The sequence below is a fragment of the Periplaneta americana genome, chromosome 12 (genome assembly GCF_040183065.1).
Source record: "Periplaneta americana isolate PAMFEO1 chromosome 12, P.americana_PAMFEO1_priV1, whole genome shotgun sequence".
Lineage (NCBI taxonomy): Eukaryota > Metazoa > Arthropoda > Insecta > Blattodea > Blattidae > Periplaneta > Periplaneta americana.
In genome coordinates, this window is record NC_091128.1 from 50,576,676 (window position 1) to 50,603,762 (window position 27,087).

At 34.6% G+C, this 27,087-nt stretch overlaps 1 protein-coding gene across 2 annotated transcripts in view; it reads right to left on the reverse strand.

Moving 5' to 3' along the window:
• Nucleotides 1-1,253: 1,253 nt before the first annotated feature.
• The window catches only part of Pex7 (Peroxin 7), a 43,505-nt gene continuing 17,671 nt past the window's right edge, over nt 1,254-27,087 (reverse strand). For both annotated transcript variants that reach the window (XM_069841288.1, XM_069841289.1), the window contains exons 6-8: nt 23,804-23,997; nt 18,924-19,009; nt 1,254-12,903 (exon numbers count right to left, since the gene is read on the reverse strand). In XM_069841288.1, coding sequence (XP_069697389.1) covers nt 12,711-12,903; nt 18,924-19,009; nt 23,804-23,997 — 473 coding nt within the window. In that variant the 3' untranslated portion in view covers nt 1,254-12,710. The remainder of the gene's footprint in view (nt 12,904-18,923; nt 19,010-23,803; nt 23,998-27,087) is intronic.

Sequence of the window (27,087 nt, forward strand, 5' to 3'; positions counted from 1 at the left end):
AAACAAAGGTTAAAATGAAGTTAATACCAGAATTCAATGGAAACATATAGCAAGTAATATAAAGTATACACATTAAAACTAAATGATATGCCAATCTTCATTAAACTATGGTATTCACTTAACTTTAACCCTTGCTTTCTCCAGTTTTAATAAATGGCGCTTGGCCCACAATGGCTCTGAACCCTTCAATTATCATCAAAATTTTCTATGCATTGGTTCTTCAAGCAATGATTTATAATTTCAATTATATTATTTTCTGATATTAGATGTATAACATTAAATTTTAATTTATTATAATTTCTGAGTTCCATGTTATGAGTAGCATATTGAGCATATATTTTGTATTTTGTTAAAATATATTACCGGTATACTAGGCATTTGCACTTAGTTGTTACTTTATTTCTTTAGGAACACAAAAAAATAATAACCACCAGTATAAAATTCAGAGATATCAGTACATAACGATAACAAGTCGGTATGTAATGCACTACTTCTTTTATCATAACTCATTTAATATTAGGTATAAGTGAATTTGGTTTTTTGTACATGAAAGCTAAAACCTTCTTCTCCAACTGAATTTTCCGAAAATAATTTTCAGGCTTAACTTTTAGAGAAATTGAGAAAAGAGCATAGTGAAGTGTAAAACGAGTTTACATTTATGTCAGTACATAACGAAAAATACTACATTCAATATAGGACACAAATTTTGTTTCTGAAATGCATTTTCTAAATGAACATAACCTCCAATAGTTTCTTTTTTAAACCATGTTGTCAAATTTAATTCACTGAATGTATAATATATTTTAAACAATAGAAAATTGTATTCTGAAAGCCAGTACGTAATGCATGGAATCCATCTAAAACAGATGAAATTTATAACTAATACTGTACCTAACTCATATGCTTGTTTCCAGAAAAGTCCTGAGAGGTTGGTTTATTAAAGGAACAACTCATTTTGGAAATTACGTATACTGGTAAAAATAAATAATTCAATAATAATTACTGAACTTACCAATGTGATCAGTGATTATAGGCTAGTTGTGGACAAAACATAACCACCTTAGTCCCAGAATGTACTTGAGGCACTCACCTCTTACCGTCTACTATAAATATCACTGAACAAAAGGCAACCCTTCTCTCACAACTACCGTCTACTGTAAAAATCAAAATGCAAATTGAGCTGCCTTCAGGTGGTGGAGTGGGACGAGGACATGGCAATTTGCCTCGAACTATATATTGGCTATACTGAAATATATAGTAACAAAACCAGGAAAAATGTATTTTCAGATTAAAATTGTGAGTACATATCCTATACAGTGCCGATGAAAACAAGGATATATCCTTGTAATATAGTTATAGCATTTTACAGACATTAACTCAACTCTTAAGAAGTCAATACATCACATAAGAAATACGTACATACTTCTTGTTAAAAATTTGTATTTTTTTTTATAAAAAACAAATTTCTTATAGATATAGGTTACATTTAACAACACAAATAACAAAATTATTTTCATTTTAAGTAACATGCTTCTTTCAATGGCCCAAATATACCATGGAAACGTATTTTCACGTTACACTTATCACAATACAAAATCTCATATGCCAGAATTTTGAAATCAAGTATTAATTACAATGTTTATTAATGTATCTGCATTATTTGCCATAATTTATTATAAAGAAATTATAATTTCCACTTTCAGGGTTAAATGACAACATTCTTTTGACATCTCTTTGAGATTAAACACACTATAATTATATAATCACATGTTGTAACTTCCATTTTTCAGTCTTTCACACTCTTTGTTAGTTTGTTAATACATTTGTATAATTAATGGAATAATTACAAAATAGTGTTGTACAGAAATTATAAGCATATTCTAGACCTCATCTGAAATAATTCATCAATATCATACTTTAACTTCAGATTTGCAGCGATATGAATAATAACACAATCCAATGCAGTTAGAGAACCCGTAAAACAAATCTAAGAATTAACGCTTGAAATTTGTTCATCTCCTTATAGACATCCAAAATAGTATATTTCCACAATTCTGGATTTTTTTTATGGAGGTAGTTCTTTTTTAAAGAATTTCAATCAGTGTAATATGGTCCTCAAGACCACTTTGAGTAGTGCTCTTACATGCACAAATATACAATGGAAAAGTACTGTACTAAATGGGATCTGGCAACAATAACTACATCACATATTAACTTATAATCTGAAGTTGAATACGAGTAACAATGCAATGGTTACAGACAGCATTAAAGTATCGTCATAATATGGAGTAAAACTGCAAAATACGGAAAAGCTTTACCTTCTTAATGGCACCATGTTCCCAGCAAGTTTCAGTGAAACTGATGCACTGGCAGAGAAGGAAATATAAATGTTTGAGTGCATTTGTTACAAACTCTGGGGAGTAATGTAAGATGTCGTAAAGAACTATAATTTTTTACGAAACGACGATGTATGCAATAGAGGGAGAAAGGACCTGGCCACCCTATTCCATTATCTCCTGGCTTAGTTGCCTCGAGCAGGGGCAGATACTTATGGAGATTACAAAAATCACGACATAATAGATATACAATAAATTTTTTAATAATCTTTACGAATTAAGTGATTCTGATTAATAATACGCAGATAAAACAATCGCGACAAATTGCAAAATAGAATTCTAAAAGCGAAATATGAACACGTTCGCGAATTATTACTATTGCGTCGTTTTATAGTGAATTTCATATTCTGAGTTTATTTTTACGGATTTTTTTTTTCGCTTGAATTTGTTATATATCCAAATGGGCTACATTATATCACAGTCTACTATATACAGTCGCGAAGCTTGAGGCGATTTTTTGCAAATCTCGTGATAAAGCGCTCCACGCGGTTAGCAACTAGAAACAATAGACTGTCCATGGTCGACTTTGGCCTGTGTCGTATTTCCATCGAATGCTAGCTCGTTGCGTATTTCACACTGATGCTTATGAAATGTTCGTTATTGGTTGTAATGAAAATGTTAATGGCTAAAATACAATAATTGGAATAATAATATTTTACTAGAGACGTAGAAAAATTAAAGTTTGTTTTAATGAAATTTATTGATCACGTTTTATTTTCAATTCTGGTGGGATTATTATTGCTTAGGCCTACTTTTTTTTTTCAAAGGATATGTTTTTAATTATAGTTGTTAATTTTGTTGTTATTTTTATTTGTTACTTTACTAGAGACGTAGAAAAAGTCTGTTACAATAAAATTTATTGATCACGTTTTACTTCCAATTCTGGTGTGATGGCGGGCTTATGTGAGGGAGGCAATGAACCTTCGGGTTCCTTAAAAGCCATTTGTAAGTAAGGTGTGATTATTATTGCTTAACCTCATCCCACTTTGTTAACTACGTAAGCCTACACTACAAGTACCGGTACACGTAAGTTACTCATTAATTCATATTTCCATTATTATTGTTGTAAAGGGAAATGAAAATTAATATTTATTGGTTTCATAGTTAATTATCGCTATAATCTTGAATGATTGAAGCGATTATAGTAAATTTCAGTTCGTTTTGCACAAACAAAAATAATATTAACCCATTTCTTGCAGGTATCTTCGAGTTTATGGTGGAATTTAATATACTTCATTAAAATAATAAATTAACTTTATGCATTTAATATTTCAATAATGGAAGGAAGGTGTTACTTTTTCCAAAAGAACACAACGAAAGTGTAACATATTTTGTCGTCTACTAGGAGAGAGATCTGCGATGATGAGGCGATAGTAGCGATCCTAGTGGTGGGCAACTACCCATGTTTGCATTTTTACTACATATTGAGCTTCGCGACTGTATATAGTAGACTGTGATTATATGGTATTCCAGGTGTTTTGATTACATTAGTGAAGTCAAAAGACTGAGAATTCAACATTTCACTAATAATTTGAAAGTGTTAATTTGAGGACTGCAAGTTTTTCTCGTTTTTAATGAATGTGTGTTAAACACAGTCTCAATCCAACAAGTATTGTCTATTGGCCATACCGCATCTTTACCAGAATTCAACGAACCTTTAATGTTAATTATTTGGAAAGTAATATTCATACTGAGTTAATACTCCAGTTCCAAAATAACTGTATTTTCCCAAATTTCCATTAATCTCCGCCAAGAATACAAATTAATCTCCAACAATCTCCGCCGACATCAATATTAAAAAACACAAATGATAAAATTAATCTCCATAAATATCTGCCCCTGCTCATGAGTGATGCCTTGTTGGTGTCACTCAGCGTATTCCGAATCTCACCGGTCCAGTGGCATCAATGACGTCACTTTGCAGCGAAATAAGGAACAAAACTGCTGGAAGGATCGATGGCCGACATGGCAACTGTACAAGTTATTGTCTGTTCTACGCTAGCAAAATTTTGCGAAATTTTCGTACTCCCATCTCGTTCAAAGAAAAGATAGCATAAACAATTTATTTCTTGCACCAGTAGTAATAACGGGTCCGTTGACATGTTCGCTCATAAGCCATTAACATATTGTTTTTACTTTCTGCTCATTACAAACAATACAGCAGAACTAAAGCAGAACACACCGCCATGACACAACAGTGCACGATGTTATTCGTCTGCTAATTCCCGCCCTATACAAGAACCAATCAGATTCACTGATGGCGGCTGATGGAGACTGCCACCACCTCTGCAAGTTGATGGCACCGATGCGACACCGGTGGAACATCAATGACGTCATCGGTGGAATTCGGAACACCGTGATGCCATCGGATTGCTCACCGGTGAGATTCGGAATACGCTCACTTGTGGGGTCCAGACCTGTCTCAGGACAGTTGACTAAACAAATAAACACACAACCCATACTGAGTGTTGACAAATTGCACTATTGACCTTGGAAGGCATCTTTATATCTGGTAATTTATGCTACTCTTTTCGGATCTTCATGAATGGTTGGTTAACTACAGAGATACTTTGCATAAATATTAACTTGATTACACATGCCATTATGACAAACTTCCTGACTTCGTATTTACTTTTTCTAGTTGAAGTGAAGTTCACAAAATAATGTAAGTGTGGCTTGTTTTGTTATTACTTCTATGAACAGATCGCGTAAATAATAGTCAGTGTTACCAACCATACATAAATATACCCGCATTATAGAATTCAATTTTTCATACCACTCTACTGATTGTAAATCAACACAGGGTTTAGCTGGAAACCGCTGTTACTGTCAATTATGAGAATAATTTATGCTTGATCTACATCATTTTCCCAGACACTTTTAAATTGCTCCAATAATGGTGTCACATATTGGGAACTAGCGAAACTATTTCAAAGTATGTCAATTTGTTATATCTTTGGTTCTTACTTATTCCATGGTTAGAAAGTTCGCTTACACAATCATAAAATCGTAGGTCAGATATCTCTGAACGTCAGTGTACCTTAGCAATACATGTAATGTGGTGAATGAGTGCTTGAAGCTTTATTTCTGCGGAAATTTCCCTTGTATTTACTGTATCATTGGGTAAATAACATGACAGCTTTTTCTTTAAAATGTCATATGTTGGATACTTTTTTTTTTTTGTCTAAAATTGCTCCTAATTACTACATTATGTTTGGTCAGTTTTGCATTAAGGAATAATGTCAACACTTTCTAACATCGTGTATTTTTTGAGACTCATGAATCTGCAGTTCTCAACTTTGTCCTCAATGCTTTCAGTACAGTTTTCTTGGTCTTCTCTGTTTTCAAGCTAAGCTGTTAGTACCCGAATCTCTTTCTAACAGTTTTATTTCGTCTTTCAGCTATTGTTGGCTATTTTAAATGAATCTGTCTTTGATCCTACAACTTTTCTTCCATTTAATAGTAAACCTAGACACTATGTTATGTATATCGGCTGAAACTTTGTCTAAACCTGTTAACCGTAGAATATAATTTAAAAGACAATTTTAGTCTCAGTCTTAGAATGCAGTAGATTAAATAGCTCCCACCATGTAATTCCGCGTCTTATTTCTGTAAATGAGAATAATGGAAAATGTCCTGCCAAAATTAAACAAGTCCTACAAAAAAGGAGCAAAATCGAGCAGCTACAAGTTGATGTATTTTAAAGTACGAGAATTGGACAACAGTTTGGTATGAAAAGCAAAAGACATATGCGTGCATACATATAATGTTCAGGTTTAAAGTTTTTCTTTCTATTATTACAGTGTCAAATTCAGACTTTCTTAATGTATAATTTTTATGTTAAATACAAATAAATTTTATGTTAAAACATTGAACTAGCCTTGTTCTTCAACCCCCATTTCAGCTGATAGTTCTATAAACATTACTACCATAACACACACGGCCTCAAAGATCACTCTCCAACGCCAGACCAATTCCTGTTATCGCAGTGTGTGCAGGAACCCAATGTTTATATAAGTGGCCTATCATTCTCTCTTGAAGGACACTTCTTTCACAGTTTTTAAATACTATGGTTATCTGTTGTATAATACTCGTATAGCTAATAAATAATTAAAATTTAAGAAGTGAAAAAATTAATTTAGGCACGCCAGATTCGCGATTTCATCCACTGTGGGATGATATGAAATTAGTTTGAAACCAATCACTGCTGATCATGCGTGATAGTTGAGGTTGAAACTATTTCCAAACCACCGGAAACTTGCTGCAGAAAGAAACCTAACACCAAAGTAAGACTGTTTTACATCGAGATAGAGTCCACAGCCCAGCCCAAGTTTTACAATTATGTATAGAATATTTTTTATTTGTCAGTCTAAGCCGAGCAACCGGAACGAACACACCATCACAACAACACCAGCTATTGTACGTAAGTTATTTCTCCACAATTACTCACCGGAGATCAAAAAAGTACTTTAATTTGAAAATAGACCTAAAATAAATTTCGCGTTTTACAGAATATCCGGCTGACTGAACTTCGAGAAGCGACACCCGAAAAACTGTTAACATATGTCCATGTCAAGCTTATCTAATATTAATATCATTGTACTTCAATTTGATTGTTAATGCTAGAAAACTTCGCAAAAACTTGATACAGTCACACAATCCATCACATAACACAGCTATCCAATTGTGTTTAACTTGTTTTATCAGAACATGTAAACAAAATGAACGACGAAAACGACATTCGTCTTATACGAATTACATCAAGTGTCATTTGTTAATGTTTCATGTTAATTTTTATAGATCTGTTTTAATCTGTTTCATTCAACTAGTTTTTATAGATCTGTTTTAATCTGTTTCATTTAACTAGTGTTTGTGTTTTAACATATTATGAAGTGACATTGTACAATCAACAATTGAGGACATAGTAACCACAAGTTCAAAATAGTGTAATTATGATTCTGTTGTTTGTTAGTTATGCTATGTATTGTATTTAACCAATGTGGCATAATATTAAGTATGCATAAAAGACAACTTTTTAAGATCTGAAGATGGCATAAATATGCCGAAAACGTTCATCAATAAAATGTAACATATTAACACTACATTGTAAGATAAGCAATAGACGGTCCCATCCATTCCAAACCTATGAATAGAATGCTTTATCAGGACACGCGTACAGTGTTTGATTTGACGTAATATGCATGCAAGGTTGACCACTAAAAACAAAGTTCAGAGTTTTTCTGAATGACTCATTTCTCAACCAATGTTGATGTACCAATATATTTCTTTTCACCAGCACCCAGAGAATGCAGCATCACAAAGTTTCTATGGAATTGTGAATCACTGCTAAAAATTAAATATAACGTAACAGCATATTTCAGAAGGGACCTCAATAGGGATCATGTTGTATTTAAAGAGAATCCCAAACCCATTTTCTCGCATCTAAAATTTGTATAATTTTATTCTGGAAAAGGCTTACATATGCAACAACAGTAGCATTTTTTTTTAGTAGGTTATTTTACGACGCTTTATCAACATCTTAGATTATTTAGCGTCTGAATGAGATGAAGGTGATAATGCCGGTGAAATGAGTCTGGGGTCCAGCACCGAAAGTTACCCAGCATTTGCTCATATTGAGTAGAGGGAAAACCCCGGAAAAAATCAACAGTAGCATAGATATGCAAATAATCAATCAATCTTCTTAATGTATCCAGCTGTTTGCTGACAACATAAAGTCCACTATAGTCTATTCAGTTGTTTTTCACGATAAATGAGGGGTATTTTGATCAGTGTTCATTATAGATGCCTGTTGCTAGTAGCCAGAGTTGGGTGTAGTCAAATAATATGCAACACGAAAATTTGCATACAGAAACAGAATAATGTAGAATGTACACTTGTGGAAAGAAAAAATGCCTGGTTTGAAGATGTCTTCATGGCAGCCATGTGTATGAGACAGCTGTACCGAAATTTTGCATAGATCTTTAGGATTCCATTTAGTGTTTCACCCTATCCCCTCCGCCTTTCTTCTTCTTCTGATTTAAGGATGTATAGTTCTAGTACAGCATTATGCACGAATGGCCCACTCATTTTTAACATTATGTACACTTATGTAGCCATGTTTTAGCACATGCAGTCCACTGATGAACAGGTGATCGCTTTGGTCGAGAATGGGAATAATTTAAGTTCAGCTGCATCTCATCACTATGGAATTCCAGCTCGTCCTAGTCAATTTTGTGGTAGTAAAGTATAGGGCCTCCGAGATTTCTACTCGTCAATAAAGGTTGAGATTTCAGAGTGTTTTAACCCAATCTCAGAACATCATGTGTGGACCTGGTTCATGAAAATCCATCCTAAATTCCACCCAGTTGAAATGCATCAGTAATCTTCCTGGGTGTTAGAAAACTGCGAGGAACTATTTAAAGGATGCTGTCTTCAGTTATAGAAGCGCAACTGTGAAAAAGGGGCTCTCAGACAGCCATATACTCTGGCTTGCTTTCGCTCAAGATAATATGGATCGAAACTCAGGAAATGTAATTTTCTCAGAGGAGTCCTAGTTTTCTTTGGCAAATGATGGGTCTGTACGAAATTATCGGCCAACAGAGACCACATGTAATGCAAAATACTTGAAAGAATGTGCATGCTCCGGTGACGTTTCTGTGTCTGTGTAGATTGGATGTCATATATCTTCACAGGATAAATGGTCCCCTCAGTGTGACAAATGTATCCCAATGAGGTTATTCTTTTCCAGCAGAATGAGTTCAACATTCGCTAGCTGACGAGGTAGTGCTGATTGATTAGCTTCCTTGTGGGGCTGATTTCAGCCCCATCGAAAACATGTGGGCAGAAGTAAAACACATGACTAATGCTGGGTTGCAAGAGAGCATTTATAGGTTCGTTAAACGCTATTGGTCCTATAACTGTTCATTTAGCGTCAGTAAGCGTTGCAAGAACGACCTTTAAAGCTACTGGTTCATTAAAGCACTCTGTAAACTACAGGTCGAAAATCGGAGCTGTAAATTGTTAACGAATCGTTAACTGCCATATTGTATGTATATTTCTTGTTTTTGTATCTCATAGTATTAAGTAATTTCGTGGATATGTTATCATCAGAAACAGGTAAGTTAAATGTAATATACATATCACAATGAACTCGAGATTCATGTGTGTATAGGAAATTTTTGTGAATAAAAATTTTATTACTATTATAGAATCGTCTGACGTAGAGGTTATGTTTGATGTGGTACATCTACCAAGACTAAGAATACTAAGAGACAGATCGAATCCCTAGAAGAATACGATAATATTGATTTTAAGGTTAGATTTAGATTATCGAAAGACACATTCATGGCTCTCTTGCATGAAATAGGGCATCATATTGGAAAACAAATCGCACGCAGTAAATTGCCTTGCGCTATTACGCAATAGGAGCATTTCAGAATGTGATAGTGGATCATATTCATGTTTATAAATCTACAGTATGTAGAATAATAAGATGTGTGACTGCATTGCAAGAATGAGAGAACAATACATTAGTATGCCTCAAGGAAATTCTGTGCAAACAGTAAAACAGGATTTCTTCTCAATTTGCAATTTTCCCTACGTTATTGGTGCATAGACTGTAGCCATATGAAAATTCAAAGCCCTAGTGGACACTTGAATGAGATGTACCGAAACAGGAAGGGTTACTTCTCTATCAATCTGTACCAAGAATCGTTGCATGTTGGCCTGGGTAAGTATTTGATGCCTGTCTTCTACGTGTGAAGTTTGAAAACAATGACTATCCAAAAACACAATATTACCATAGCGACACGCACGTATAATATGGGAATTATTTGCGCCGGCTACGATGGTTCTGCCGTTTTGAATCTTTTTCCGTTCAAAGATGGAATAGCTAACAGATTGTTAAATATCACATTTGCAACGACCTATACTTTAAAGACTGGAATAGTTTAAAGGTCCGTTACTTAACGAGAGAATAGCAATTTATAGAACAGGTTTCTTGCAACCCAGCATTAATCTGGCCTTACCCACCCCAGCATTTAAAGATGCCTTATGGGATGTCATACTACAGTAGATGCCTTGAAAGAGGTGTCCCAGGGTGAATGCTATGCAGCTGGTCTTGTCAGATTCAGAGAGAATGATGAAGGTTGTAGAGAATGAGGGGTATTGAACACGTTATTGAACATTAATCCAATGTGGTGCCCAGTCAAACAGTCCTTTTAAGAATTATCTAAAGGCTCAGAACATCTGGTCAACAATGTTGACCATTGACCAATTGTATAAAATAAATATGTAATTGCTATGATGTTAGAAATATATATCTATGAACAGTAAATGAATTGCAAAATATAAAACATATCAGCTCCTCCACAGATTAGAACACTTTCATGGCGGAGATCTTCTTAATCCACTGTTTAACCAACTGAACTCGGAATGTACAAAAGTAGTGTGATATTCACATATAATTCTGCTTACAAACCACAAAAGAGTTCAGGCACTTGTCCCTCAAATCGAATACTGTAGGTTGATTCTACAGAGCTGTGCTGCAAAAATCTGGTTTACGAAACATCAGAGGTTAATGTAGAGATATATTTAGCGAAAATCTTAGCCACGTGTGATCATATCCAAAGGAGACTAGACATTTCTGAAATAATTCGACAGTTGAAGTGAGATGATGTAACATGTTAATGAGTAAAGGTTGCTATTCCTGACACATATCACACCTGAAGTTTGTAACAGACTCACTCAAACATCCTGTATACACAGTGATCTAATAGAACTGCTTTTTCTCCTTGAATGAAGAAAGCAATTCGAAATAATATATATGGATATTTCATGAAGAATCAAACACTACTATTGATTAGATTTGAGTTGATGGGTTCAACTCAGTTGATGATGATGCAGTTTTAATAGCACTAAAATCATTAGTAAGAGTTTTTCGTAGACAAAGTAAATCTGGCGTCATCATGTCCTAAATTTACAGCAAATAGAAGAACCCTTTTTCTGAACGAGTATACTCTTGGCAAAATTTACTCGTTACTTCTAGCCCAAATTTCAACTCCAGAAGTCGCCATCCTTGCCATTACCCTATTGTAACGGTAAAGGGTGCTATTAGGCTAAAATAGTACATTATGCAACGACCCTATAATGGTAGTAATTAAGACGCGAGTATGTTTATGAAATGAGCGCAAGCAAGTTTTAGAATTTTCATACGAGCGTCTTACTTACCATTATAGTCAAGTTTCATACGACTGTTTATGCTCGACCATATTTCTAACTTGAAATTATTAATAACTATTCATGTTATTCTTATCTAACTGGGGAGCGGAACTGACCTTTTGCAATACTTCGTAAATTGTGAGATGTGCGCAGACGCGAAAGTATTGATTTTTTTTCCGAGAAATAAATGTCGACATTGGCCTTGATATAACCTAGAGAGTAAAATAAACATTAATCTTGATATAACCTTGAAACTGAATTAGACATTAAAAACGAGATGACAAATTGAATTTATTTGATTATTTACAATTAACGCTAATTATTAATCTAATCTTGCACTAGTTGTCTTTCGATTGCATATCCGAGAATAATCGATACTTGCGCTTTCATATTGCTACAATGGTATTTTCTGATTGGTGGAACACCTGAACTTTAATGAGGTCCATTAACGGGCTGCTACCAGGTGTATAATTACTATATTTCGGCATGGTCGAGCATAAAAGTTAATACGAATTTAGCTGCCCATGCCTGAAGCACTAGAAAATAAAAAAGCACTGGTTAGGAAAGCCATCTTTTATGTGGTTGTTGCTTTAGGTTCAGTATTCTCATTTCTTATTTTCATCAGCACATTTAGTTAACAGGCAGAAAGAGCAGCTTTGAAATAAAACTCAGATGATTAACACAAGAGACGAAGTAGCCTGAGGAATATATAATGATATCACGTACATAATATTAACAAAACTAGTAAAATCTTCACTCTGCAGCTGTTACAGAAAACCTGAAAATACGAAAAGACATCGTCAAAATCCGAATGGAATTAAAAGGATATGAAAGGTAAATTATAAGAGATACTTCTTAGGAAGCAGTTATGAAGAAAGCCTTTCATAGCAATGTTAACTCACGAATTCATTTATAATTACATATTCAGTAGCAAGTCAAAACAGACAAGTAGTTAACAACATAAATTCCAAAGACTGCAAAAAAATTCTTAAATGTGAATTAAGAGGATATATTTCATTACAAAAAATAAATAACACCGCATAAAATTCTTGACCACAACCCTACGATGCCACACAGGAGGACTCAAGACACACATCACTTGACTGGAGGGACTAACGGGGATGAAAGGGATACAAGAGAGCGTGGTGAGAACACATGCACCAACGAGTCCCAGCCACAGTCAGCAATTTGACCTGCCACATGGTTATTGAAATCCAGTCCATAAACGAACTCTGAATGATGCTTTACTGTTTCTAGTGGATCTGGTGCTGTTTTGAAGTCCCATATCCTGCAACAATAAAATGACTAAAATTATAAATAAGTCTTATTCATTTTGAATAATCTAAATTTGTAATAAAATAATCTGTGGAATAAACATTATACTTCAGAATATATGAGTTATTAAATTAAAGGAATTTTGTACACCTAACTATAAGTAATGGCATACATTCAATGAGAAACGTGAAACTTTTTACTATTTATTAAAAATGCCCCATTAGGAATTTGTATATACAAAAAAAAATTCCTAGACTACGAAAATTCAACATAATCGGTATCTGGGAGTTTTGTAAGGCAGACCTTTGCAATTCTCTTTTTTACAAGAACATATTTCCTTCTAACAAAGTCAGTCCTTGACCAACTACATTTCTAAAGTGCTCTATTCATGTCATTAGACTTTAACCCTCAAACAGAGTTGTGGGGTCTTTTTCGATACCAGGCATTCCTTAACCATTGCTTTCTTTCTCTAAATCTTTTGTGTACCTTTTTCTTTTGTCAAGCTTAATCCATTGGCTGTGTCGTTGGCCAGCAGGTGCCGTTATTTATTTCCAGTAATAGCTAAAATATTGAGTGGTATCCTTTTCGACCCCACAACTTCAGTTGTGTATCTGTACCTTGTCAATGTACAACCAACGAGTTTTCATAGTGGGGTATGGCTACTAATGCGCATAAAAGTGTATCAGTGTTCGATTCTGGTTTCCCACGCTTTGTAAACAGTATTGTAGATGAAAGTGAAGGCAGTGATGCGAGTGGATGTGAGGATGAAAATGATCCGGACTATAATTCCGAACATGACACAGATTCAGAACAAGATTACAAGTCGGATGGAGTGGATGAAGATGTAAACCAACCAAATGGTGATTCATTGAATTTCTATGGTAAGAATGTATGCAAATGGTCTGCTACCGAACCTAACAGAAACAGAAGAATACCAGCACACAATATTGTAATAAAAGTTCCTACACTGAAAGGAAAAGCTAAAAATTTAGGGAATTCGTGCAATCCTTTAGAGACATGGGAATGTTTATTTACCGAAGGCATGATTACAGAAATAGTTATACACACAAATGAGAAAATCAGTTCCTAGAGAGCAAATTTTTCTGATACGACTCGTACAGATCTAAGAGTCAATAATGCAGTAGAATTGAGGGCACTTTTCGGGTTCCTATATTACACAGTAGTTTTCAAATCAAACCATGAAAGTCTCGAGTCCGTGTTTGCAACTGATGGTACTGGAAGGGATATTTTCTGTGCCATTCTTTCTGTCAGGGGAACATACATTTTGATATATTGCTTGCGTTTTGATGATTTTGCAACACGAGCAACAAGGAAGGAAATTGATCCATGTGCAGCAGTGTCGTATATTTTTCACAAAATGGTTGAAAACTCTCAGGCTTGTTATAATATATATTCTTGTGCCTGTGTACATGAGATGCTAGTAGGTTTCAGCGGCCGATGAAAATTTAGGGCTTACAAGGCTAGTAGGCCGGAGAAATATGGGCTGAAAATTATGATTTGTCTGATGCTATCACTAATTATTTCTTGAGAGTGTGTGTGTGTGTATATGTATGTATATATAGTGATGGGATAGGTCTGACTGCACAAGAAAAAACGCTGCAGAAACCAATACGATCAGCACTGAGATTAGTGAAGCCTATTTGTGGAAGTAACAGAAATATTACAGTTGACAAATACCTACTGTACTTCACACGTCCATGGAGTTCGTTTCCGCACTCAAAGAACGTAAACTAACTTATGTAGGGATGATGCGAAAAAACAAGAAAGACATTCCACAAGAATTTCAGGCAAACAGGAAACGTAAAGTAGGCTCAACTGAATATGGTTTCCAAAATAACCGCACATTAATTTCTCACGTGCCTTGTTCTCTAGCATGCAATATTCGGTAGACACAAATCCTGAGACAGGCAAGCCCGAAATTATTTCGTTCTATAATAGTGCAAAAGGGGGAGTAGATAGCCTAGACCAAAAGTGTATTACATATAGTAACGGCAAACGAACCTGAAGATGGCCTCTGGCTATTTTCTATGCAATTTTGAATATTACTGGTGTCAATTCTTATATAATACACATATCATTCAAGGACTATAAACCAATTTCCAGCTTTGAATTCCTGAAAACTCTAAAAAGACAACTTACTGAGTCATACCTACATGAAAGAATTCAAAAGGAACTCAGAATGATTGTTTCCAGGATTTTGAAGGAACCTCTGCCAAAGAAGGAAGGAACACAAGACAAATTGAAAAGAAAACGTTGCACACTGTGTCCTCGTTCAAAAGAGAAGAAGACAAAACAGTACTGTGTTAGTTGTGATCGTCCAGTTTGCCAGGCCTGCTGATCTGTTACATGTAGAGAGAGTGGAAAATAAAGGAAATCCAGTTTGAAAGCAACGTATGCAACCAGACTGACAATTTTAGTGTGACTACTACATTTGAATGCGATGGTTATATAGAAAAATATGATAAAAGGGAACTTTATCTTTTACAATAATTTTTTTAATTAGCTCAAAAAATGTCATACAGTCATTCGGAATTACATTATGTTATGATCTATTGGTTTTTAAATGCCTTGCACAAATTACTAATAATTATATTGTATTCATATTAGTTATCCATCCATAATTTATGTAAACAAACTTAATAATAATTACATTCCTATTAGACCTTCTTAAAATGTAAACTAAATTAATATTTTACTTCCTCTTGTAGGGGTATCTTTTTTGACCCCACAACTCCACTTATGTCATAAAACAGTCACAACTCCGTTTGAGGGTTAAGATGGACAATTCTTAGTAACTTATTAATTCCTCGTGCTACTGAAAAAGGCTTATGAAGAGAAGTGTAAAATGTAGAAACAAAATGTGACGTAAATACAGATTTTTTAATATATTTAACATTAATAAAATGCAAACAGAGAATTCTGTATGCTTAAAAGAAAACAATGTGAAATGCACACGCTCGCACGCACAACCTGGCCAGTCACTAATCAACAATTAACATCTATAGCTCGACCAACTACAAAAAGACCTTCGACTTTTCCAATACTCACGTGGCCATGGAGGGGGAGACATCATCACTATACAAGCAGCTCGCTAGGCCGGGTTACACCAGTCGGACTACAACTGTGGTAGACAATGACACTGCGTCTTCCTTCAAAACATTTTTTATCAAGTTGGCCGAAACTCCCGTAGCTTCCTTGTTGATGTGACAACATTATATTTCAACTTAAATTCATTTTTTTTTTCTCTTTTAAGGGGTTAGGTACATCTTACAGCAGTAAAATTTTGGACATATTCAACATTCTTTCCTCCATTACTGTACCTTGTACAATAATGAAAACTGGTATGTGTAAAACACTGTCCTGCTATATGAAAAAAATATTTTTATGATTAAAAAAATTATTTATTTATTTTTTTTTTTTTTTCAAAATTCAGTTCACTGTGCAATGATGAAGCATTACCCACATACTTCAAAAACTATCCAACATTCAGTGATGAAATTTTTTGTGTGTATTTACGCACGTCATATCTACAGTATGATACAAGATCACTCCTCTATCTTTGATAGATTGTCTGATAAAAAATAAATTCATTTAAAAAATGGTCAAATATCAGCACTTTCTTCTAAAACAAAATAAAAAAATATTATTTATTAAGGAATGTAGTTGAAAGAGCATGATATTGTAAATATGAGTTTCAGTAATAAAATAAAAGAGAGAGAACATGAAAAAGTTAACAAGTGTATGAGTTATGAGGGAAACGCTTCATCACTGTACAGTGAACTGCACATTTTGAATTTGTAAAATAAATATAAATAACTTTTTTAAATGTTAAAAATATTTTTTTTAATATAGCAGAAAGACAGTGTTTTACACATAACAATGTTCATTATTGTACAAGATACAGTAATGAAGGAAAAAAATGTTGAATATTTCCAAAAATTTTACTGCTGCAAGCTGTACTTAAACCCCTTAAATACTTCGCAACGTTATAAATAATTTTAAGCGAGTCACTTTTCAGAAGCCTGCCGCGCACATTTGGTTTCCCTTCCATTATTATAAATTACAATCTGTTTTAACTATACACAATACGTCGAAATGGAATATTAATAATTGATTGAAAAGTGAAAGATTGGATGCGGACATGAGTGCTGTTCCGAATAGTTTAAAACGTACTCGCTGCGAGACGTCGATCAGGGAGCGCATCTACAACACAACAGATCCCCCAATATGACAACCTGCGCACGAACGAACACTGGTTTTTGGCGCAGGTTTTAATGTCAATGGTCGGGCTATACGCACCTACGAGCATTTCGAAAATATATTCAATCCATGAACATCTAATTGTAACAAATCATCACACCATTACTGTAAATAGCTTAGCACGACCTATTCCATCTCAAATCGACCGAAATATAGAGAAAATTGACCTTACAATTTTTAAATACAATGAAACTTTTTTAGTACATAGAGAACTGTGATACAATGCTTTGTGCAAAGTTTGAGGCTTCAGAACTTCATAGTGTTTAAATTTAAAATATTTAAATTTATTGTATTTTCATAAAATTAGCAACTTTAAACTGTTGTAGCTCCGAAACCCTTTCACCCAATGATCAAAATCATGGTTTATTTTGATGCTGAGAAATTAAAGTTTATATTGGCATATAAACAGAATTTCTTACTTTTTATGGAAATGGAGAAATTTAGATTTTTGCTCATTAAGACGGCTTAGCCACCGAAAAAATATTTTAAAAACATATAGTTAGATTCCGCATTGAAAGTACAAATAAACACATATTTTTTACTGGTAGTACGTTGATAAGAAAGTATTGAAAATATCAAATAAAGAAAATAAATAGTACGTGCGTGAACTAACCAGCTGACTGTGAGACGGGAGCTAGCCGAGACAAGCAAGGCCAGGAGACAAACACGTGATGTTTCGTCTAGTAGCGCATAGTTGGGCTAGCTTTGTCACAAGTTTTCATAAACACAGGAGTAAAATGACGCCCAATACTCGCTTATCTTCAGCTCTCGGCCAGTGCATGCGGTACTGCGCCATTCAAGTCTAGGCATGTGAAAATAATTTATTTAATACCCTCGAAACTTATTGCCGAGCCACTAAGCAAACAATGCCGAATTCCTCTTAATAATGCAAGGATTTTTCTCAATATTTTTTTACATTTTTACAAATTGGCAAAAAGCCTAAAAGTAAGTAAAATCAGATTAACTTTCTCTCTGTACACAATAAAAATAAGGAACATTGAATGGGAGCTCATTTTGAAGCTGACATTTGGTAGCTTATGATAAGATATCATAAGCTACCAAATGTCAGCTTCAAAATGAGCTCCCGTTCAATGTTCTGCAGTAAATGGTTCCAGAGTTCTGAGCGCTAAAAGGCTTGTTTTTATAAAATACGCTAAATTTGTTGCTCAACAATACGAAAACTGTTTGACTTTCGATAGTATATTTTTGAAAATGCACTCCCCTCAGCACCTTGTATAAATAGGGAAAAAATGCGAGGTTTTTTACTGATCAATTTCATATGGAATAGCCCGCACACAACAACTCTCCAAACAGTACCAAGATAAATCTAATAAATAATTACCAAGAAACTCGTCAGATATAGAATTACACCCAGCAATAAAATAGTGTACTAAATACAAGTTTGTGGAAAAGATAAACAATAATAAACAACCATAAAATATTATGTAATCCAAAACAATTGTATTCTATAAATAGTGTCACAAACATATGTATTTATTATATGATCTCAATTGTAAAAAATCAAATTGTACATTCTGTAATGGTTGCATGTAATGTTACTAGTGTAATGGGGCATGCAGATGTATTCCCAATAAAAATAAAAAAAAAAAACCACACCCACGAAAGTGATATTATAATGCTGTACAATCTGCTATTGCTTATGGCCATATACAGGAGATTTGCTGCGGAATATAATCCAGTCACTATCACAGAATAAGCTTAAGAATACTCATGAGTTACTGGCATACCTACCTTGTTGTGAAATCATAAGACACAGATGCTAAAACTGACACGTTGTGTGGGGAGAAACGCACCCTACGAACAGCATACTCACAGCCCTGTAATCAAATACACTTTAGTCTTCTTGACATGATAAATATTTTACAATCAATAATTTTCACTATTGCAACGACATTTCAAGCATGCCAATACTTGGGACATTGGAAGGGAAGGAACCAATAAGCATAAATTAAAGCAGTAAACACAGAAACGATCTCAACAAGAAGTGTACAACTTTAATTTTTTCTAAGTATTAACTAATTCACGATTACATCACATCATAATGTAATTTTTTTTTCTAGTTTTTTCACAAATTCCTGCCTCTGAAGAGAATTTGTTCATCTAATAATATTAGGCACTTCAGTTTCAATGAATGCAGACAAAACTCGATATTCAATTTTGATTAAATATCAGTCTATTATGCTGTCATTCATAATGAAAACACAGGTACAGTAAAACCTTATTACGCTATCCTATGTAATATGCTTTTTTGTCCGGTCCCTGCACATTTCATATATAACGCCTTTATAAAATACCCCATTTGTTGCGCTCAAGTCCCGCATAATACGCTGTTCTTGTGGAATATTTTCGATGTAATTTTCAGCAATGTACTGTAACAGCAATGAAACATCTTGGTCATTGAACTCACTGGTGCCATTAACCTGAAAAGTATTGGTATTCGACCCTTTACCTGCACATTTAAACCTTCATACTTCACACCTTAGTATACCCCACCCTCTTGTTATGCTCTCTTATTCGACTCCTTATCTGCTTGGTTAAAGCCTACATGGAGTTGCAATACCTCACCCTCTTGCTAACCCTCTCTCTCAAACAACATTCCTCACTCGGCCGTAATAAAATTCTGGAAATTTTTGCTGGGCAGTTTGTTGTCCTTTAGTGTATTGAAGTGTCTGTGAATGTGATTACAATGAGTGTTAAACGAAAAGTACTTAACAACTATAAATGGTTTTTTTTTTTCGAAAGAATTAAGTACAGTACATAATGTAAATGTCTTTGACGTACAGTACAGTAATTACATAATGCAGTAATACTGTATTACCTTTCATGAATCGAGCATTTCAATGAAGAAAAATGCTAATAGATACTGTATATAAGTCAAAATTAGTATACCCGCCTAATACGCGGTCCTGGTTAATACGTGTTTTACACCTGGTCCCTTGAACAGCATATTACCGGGGTTTTACTGTATTTCTAACTCAGCAAATGCAACCAAGTCTGACGGAGTGACATTCTAAATTGGAAAATCACGATCAAGTTACTTGACAAGGTACAGTAATTGATTACCAAGGTTATTGATCGAATATCCCTTCTTCAATTAATGCATGTTTATAGTATAAACTATATATGTTCTTTGACTTAAGATTTAAAAATTCGAGTGCAGAACTGTAAAGGAAGAAATTCTCATTTGCAACAAGAATGAATAGGAACAGCTATAATTTTTTTAGTTTACCAGATCTAACTCATAAAAGTCTGTAAATAGGATATGTCTTGCCATAATTTATTCATAGAAGACATTCCCAAAATCACCTTAAGACTGCCAGTATGTATGTATCAAGGAGTTTAAAAGGACACTGGAGATGCGATTAGCAGGAAAAAAAATGGTACTTTTGTGCTCTTGTTTGTTAGCACCAGATAGGTAGCAGTTGCATCAGAACAGATCGAGTGTCCTCCTTTAAATGTTTATCAAGTAGTAGCTCCTATGATAATCAATCATGCTGTAATTTTTATGATTGATAGGTCAATGTGAAGGAAAGCAAAGAAACAATTTTGAAATCTTTTTTGAAAAGTAAGAAAAAAATACTATGTACCTTCGAAGTGATCTGTTCAAAATGGACATTTACACCTTCAAAAGTTGTTAAGCGGCAAACGTTTTTATTTTTCATTTTAGATGGGGAGTCAAATCAAAAGAAACGTTGAGAAAGAATGGAAATTAATTTTAAAAGTCGTCGCTAATCAAAATCTTTACTGGTTTCTGACTTACGGCGAGTTAAACAAATGAGCATTTTCGCTTAGCAGAGGACTCAAGACCCAACCTTTTGCCTGATAAAGAGAGTGGTAACTTCTTATAGAAATCTTCAGGCTGATTTCACATCTGTTTACTAAATGCTTTCATCATTTAAATGTAAGAAAAAAGATTTGAAAATACCGATAGGTAGAATTTTTTTGTGCAATTGGACATCAACCAGACGAACACAGGGAAGCGTGGCCAAGCAGTCTAAGGCACTGGTTTAAGGCACCAGTCTCTTCGGAGGCGTGGGTTCGAATCCAACTGCCAAATTTTGTGACGACTCCATTACAAGCGACCATAAAATAATATCTAATTGCATATCAATACTTCAAAGTGAGACATGTCTATGTAATAAACTCTAATTTTTCCTTGGAAAACAGGCATTATGACAGGGATGCGGAACTGACAGAGAGAGGGGTGGAAGGATGTGGAAAACATTGGTTCCCCTTTCACAGTCCACAGGGGTTGAATGACGTCTCCGTGATCCGTACACAACCATGTGGTGGATTACAACAAACTGATATGAACAAAATAATGAAAGTATTTCCAACCACAATAATTATAACACTAAACTTAACCAACAAATTCGGATTAAATGTATTAGCCCTACCTATCTAATACTATGTAAATGATACAATACGTTTAAGGTTTTTTGAGTTAATAAATTTTGAAATTTAATTAAAATATTTCCATTACATAAAAAACATCTATACTAATTAAACACTAATATGACAGACTTTGAAATTCAGAAGAATGAAAAGAATGTCATAGTAGTATTTAAATTTATTATTACTGACATTTTATTGGTTATTTTACCACACTTTATCAACTGCTATGGTTATCTAGCATCTTGGGTGAGATGAAGGTGATAATGCCAGTGAAATAAGTCCAAGGTGCAGTGCCGAAAGTTACGCCGCATTCCCTCTTAATAGATTGAAGAAAAATCCCAGGATAGAACCTAAACCAAATAACTTGTCCCAATCAGAATTTAAACTCGGGCCCGCTCGTTTCATGGCCAGACATGCTAACCATTACTCCGCAATGTGGACTTATCCTGTTGAAAAAAAAAAAAAAACATTTACCAACTCTTCTTCATTTAACTGTCCAATAAAAGAAAATGATATCAGGACAGTAAACTTTAACATTGACAGTTGTATTACAAAAAAAATTGGGGCAATTATTTGTAATTCGCCTATATTCCATGGATGCAGTTCAGTTTACTTCATTGTGTGTTGGTTTTTTACATGACCAAATTTTGGTATATTGGAAATTAACATAACACGAGAGGTGAAACCTAAAAGAAGTTCTATTCAACCATGGTGCTGAATCATTCTCTGAAACCATTCGTGATAAGGAATATACTTCTTGTGGTTGGCACGTTTCAATTCATGCACCACCATCACTTTGTCAGGATACAAATTAAGTTCTTGTTTCATTGCTTTATGTGTTGTAGTATAGGAAATGTTTGTCTATTGAGCGAGTTTTCTCAATGATTTCGTTGGACTTTTCAGAATTATATCAGAGATATCTAAAAGCTTCTAAAAAACTTAAAATTATTTAACGACATGTTAAAAGTGTTAAAATTTTTTTAAAAAAGGTTATGTACCTTAGACAGATGGCCCATTTCGATGCCGGTTCTGCATCTTCTTCAGTGTCCTACGAACTACAATGGATATAACCCTAACATGATAGACACGCTAATAAAAAAAGGCAAAACAAAAACAGAATAAACCAACCAAACACAGCATGAGAATAAATACATAACATTAACATATCACAATACCAATACTTACAAAATTGCAACTTCATTCAGAAAACTAAAATACAAGATAGGCCTAGCATTCAAAACAAATAACACAACACAGAAATACCTAAATAATCACATCAAACATTCAAATAAATATAATTCAACTGGGGTTTACAAACTAAAATGCAATAGTTGCCCACATTTTTACATAGGACAGACAGGAAGAACCTTTCAAACAAGATATAAAGAACACATTAAAGCTATAACCAAACCTTACATTACATCAAATTACGCGGAACATATTATCAACAATCATGACTACAATAAAACAGAAACAGATATGGAAATTCTACACATCACACCAAAAAGTCCACAGTTAAACATCCTAGAACAATACCAAATATAGAAACATACAATAACACACCCACAACATATACTTAATACACAATTACAGTTCAATACCCACACATTATTCGACATCATGATACATTGCACACAAACAACCACCCCCACCACAGGAACAACACAGCCCCACCCTTACAACTGACGAATGCAAATGGCAGTTGTTGTTGTTTTCTAATGCCAGGCATTTGATAATGAAGTCATTTGACCTCTTGCACTCCAATATTTTTCAAAGATATTATCATGACCAGCCACTGAAGCACAGATTTTGAGATGTTCCGAATCCATTTCTATGCAAATGGCAGTATGCAAGATCAACAGGAACATCAGTAGTTCGTAGGACACTGAAGTTGACGCAGAACCGGCATCGAAACGGGCCGTCTGTCTAAGGTACATAACCTTTTTTTTAAAAAAATGTGAACACTTTTAACGTGTCGTTAAACAATTTTAAGTTTTTTAAACAAAGTGTTAACGTGAACCAGAATGAATAAAAGCTTCTCTTCTATGAATACAGGAGGCCTACAACTTCTTGTACAGAAATGATCTCATGGAATATACTTATCTAATCAAAGACAGTATCCCAATACAGTAATTTGGAGTTTAGAAACTTCTCTATAAATTGTAGTTTAACTTTCTTAGCATATTTCCCATCTTATGTAAAAACATTCTCCAAACCTTTAGTTCAAACACAGGACTAGTCAAGTTGCGTAGATCCCAACCGTGAATGAGGCCATCTGAACCTCCTGTAGCTAGGATGTTCTGGTCATACTTGCACCAGTCACAGCTCAACACCTCGGCATCATGTGCTCGAACTGACATAGTTGGGTGCTGAGGCATGTGAGTATTCCACACCTTCAGGGTTCCATCTCCTGTTCAACAATCTCTAGACAGTCAATCCTTTCAACAGATCCCAAGTATTTCAACATAAGCTTCTGTGAACATTTAACACACATAAGATCACAAAATAATTCCGTAAGCAAAATTTTTAATTAACTACTTATATGCCCTTTATTTCCACAGCCTCAATACAATACTAATAATATACTATAAAAGAAAGATGCAAATATTATTATTATTATAAAGAAATTTTCTTTGCACTATTTTTATTGTTCTTGGAATATTGACAGTTCGTTTGAGCTATCTAAATGGTTGAATTAAAACAAGTTTCTCCAATTCATCTAACAATGGACAACTGTATATAATCAGTGTGTAAATTATACATTTTCACTGGGAAAGAGAATATTTTCTAGTCAATTCAAATACAAAAGGGAGCATCCAGTACATCTGGATTACTTGCTTCCCTAAATATGACTACAGTAATTAAAAATTCAGTTGAAAAACTGATTATCTCAAGTACTTATACTACTTTTCGTACCAATTAAGATGATTTTTCATTATGAAGTGTTGCAGAAACTCCTGCTTATGATCTCATTGCCTCTAAAAAAGATTCGGGATATATTCCTGTTTGTACTTCCCAATAGCGGACACCGCCGGGGAAAAATTAAATATCCCTTATTGAGAAGTGTCCACTATTTAGAAAATCATTAGTATGTATACAGTAGGCCTACATTAAAATTTCTCATACATATTCAACACTATATTTTACAGTATAGTACAGTAGACAGTGAGATTGTTTACAGTATTCATCCAGAGAGAAATCGTACAGTAAATGTTTTGTAAATGAAATAAACATCAGTCACTGTACCACTTCACCTTACACAAAGAAATCTAGAATTGCATTTTCAGTGTATGATTTTAAAATAACATCCTTGTTTTTCAAAATTTCACTAACCTGAGTTCTTCTCACATTAAACTTTGTGGCCAGCTCACGAACACTTAATTTGTCCTTCTCACTATGTTTACAATATCCACTTTCTCCTTTAGTGACAAACATTTACGTTTTTGTGACATATTTAATGATGTGACTGTACTTCTAAACACTCAACTTGACAAACTAAGAAAGTACGGACTGCTCACATACAGTGTCACAACTAACAACTGTGCTGCTTACCTTCAATAAAGTACAAGAACGTTCAAATGCACGATAATGATTGTTGCAAAGAATTCCGTTTAATTTACAACCATTTTTTTTTTCTTTCACGCTGTCCATTATTTGGAAGTTTTAATTGTCGTTGGGAGATACATTTCAGTGTCCGCGTCCGTTATTGAGAATGTCTGCTATTTTGAAGAATTTTATCATAAGGGCCAATGTTATTTTGCAGGGGAATTTTAAAATGTCCACTATTGAAAGGAGTCCGCTATTGGGAAGTGTCCGTTAAGGAAAGTTTCACTGTATTTATTAATGAGATATTTGTCTTTACAAATCCAACCCAGTATCAGAGTCTTAGGGACACATGAAGGGTATTAACAGATATTGGGGAAATTTGACAGGATGTTCTTTACATGCTGATAAATGAGGCTCTAGTCTACCCAAATAAAGGTGTAAATTATCATGCTGGGCGCTGGATGACTTTTGGGGTGGGTAAAAGTCACAAATAAACCCTTTGATGCACAAGGCCGCATCCAAACATATTTAAAGCATTCTCTCCATGCAGAGGTACTCTGAGGAGTTTGTTTTCTCCCTGGAGTTACTTAATCCCAAAAAACTCTTACAAAGTACCCCTATTATGCCTATCATGAGGCAGTTTCTCTACAAAGTATCTTCTTCAACCTTGGAAATTTTCAGAGAAAATGGAACTCAATCTCACAAAAGAAATTAAAACTCATACTAAAGCAAACATCTCTTGGTCAGAAAAGGTTCGGAGGCAGTGGATCATGAAAGAAGTTCTAAAACAGAAGGATTTGATAGTGTGACAGTAAAATGACTTCGAAAATAAGCAACAATTCCACGTAAGTTCAACAAAATTGAAGGCCACGTGCCAGAATAACAACATATACAGTTCACTATGCACAGTCATAGGTCCTAAATTCCCCCGAACAAGCTACCTTTAGAGAAGGCAGGCAAGAGGAGGAATTTAATGAAGACGAACTTGATTTTACTGATGCTGTAGGGGAGATGATAAATGCTGTAACAGTGGATACAGATACCACACAGTACAAATTGACAAAGCTCTGGAAAATGTATCTGCTGGTCACTGCAACTGACAAAATCTTAATTAATGAATGGCTATAAGGGCACCTTTCTCAAATTAAACTCAGGCCTGCCATTATCCTGATCTTGGTGTAAGCCATAGAGCTGTCTAAGAGGAAGACAAGCAAGTTATGGATATCATCCCCAATAGTTTAGACTCTGCTCATGGGATATAATATTCCCACTATGTGCTGAGTGGTACAGAGAACTTCATTTCAAGGTAGAAGGATCTACAGGAACTCCTTTATTCTACAAGTTGAAGATCTCCATCATGACATCAGAGCCTATCTTCATTGCTCCCAGCTGCCGATGTAGCATGGTCGGCTAAGGCGCTTGCCTGCCAATCCGAAGTTGCGTTCAGGTGCGGGTTCGATTCCCACTTGGGTTGAATACCTGGTTGGGTCTTTCCGAGGTTTTCCCAACCTTAAGGAAAATGTCAGGTAATCTATGGCGAATCCTCAGTATCATCTCGCCAAATATTATCTTGCTATCACCAATTCCACTGACATTAAATAACCTCGTAGTTGATACAGAGTCGTTAAATAACCAAGTAAAAAAAAAAAATCTTCATTACTCCCAGAAGGCGGAACTGTATTTCTAACATAGAGGATAGTCTTCAATGGAACCTGAGTTTGTAAAGATGAAAAGATATGAGCAATTATCGAGGGAGCAGTTCACAGTGGCAAACAAGAAAAGTTCTACAGAACTTCAAATGCAATCATGCATAGCAACAAAGTAAGAATATAAAAATGTTACGTTGAAGAGTTTATAGTTTATGCTATTGTCAGACCATCGGATCTGTGCCCCTTCAGTGCTCTCATCGTTCTTGAAAAAGTTAACGCCTGTACTCCATTCCATCCGCTTTTCT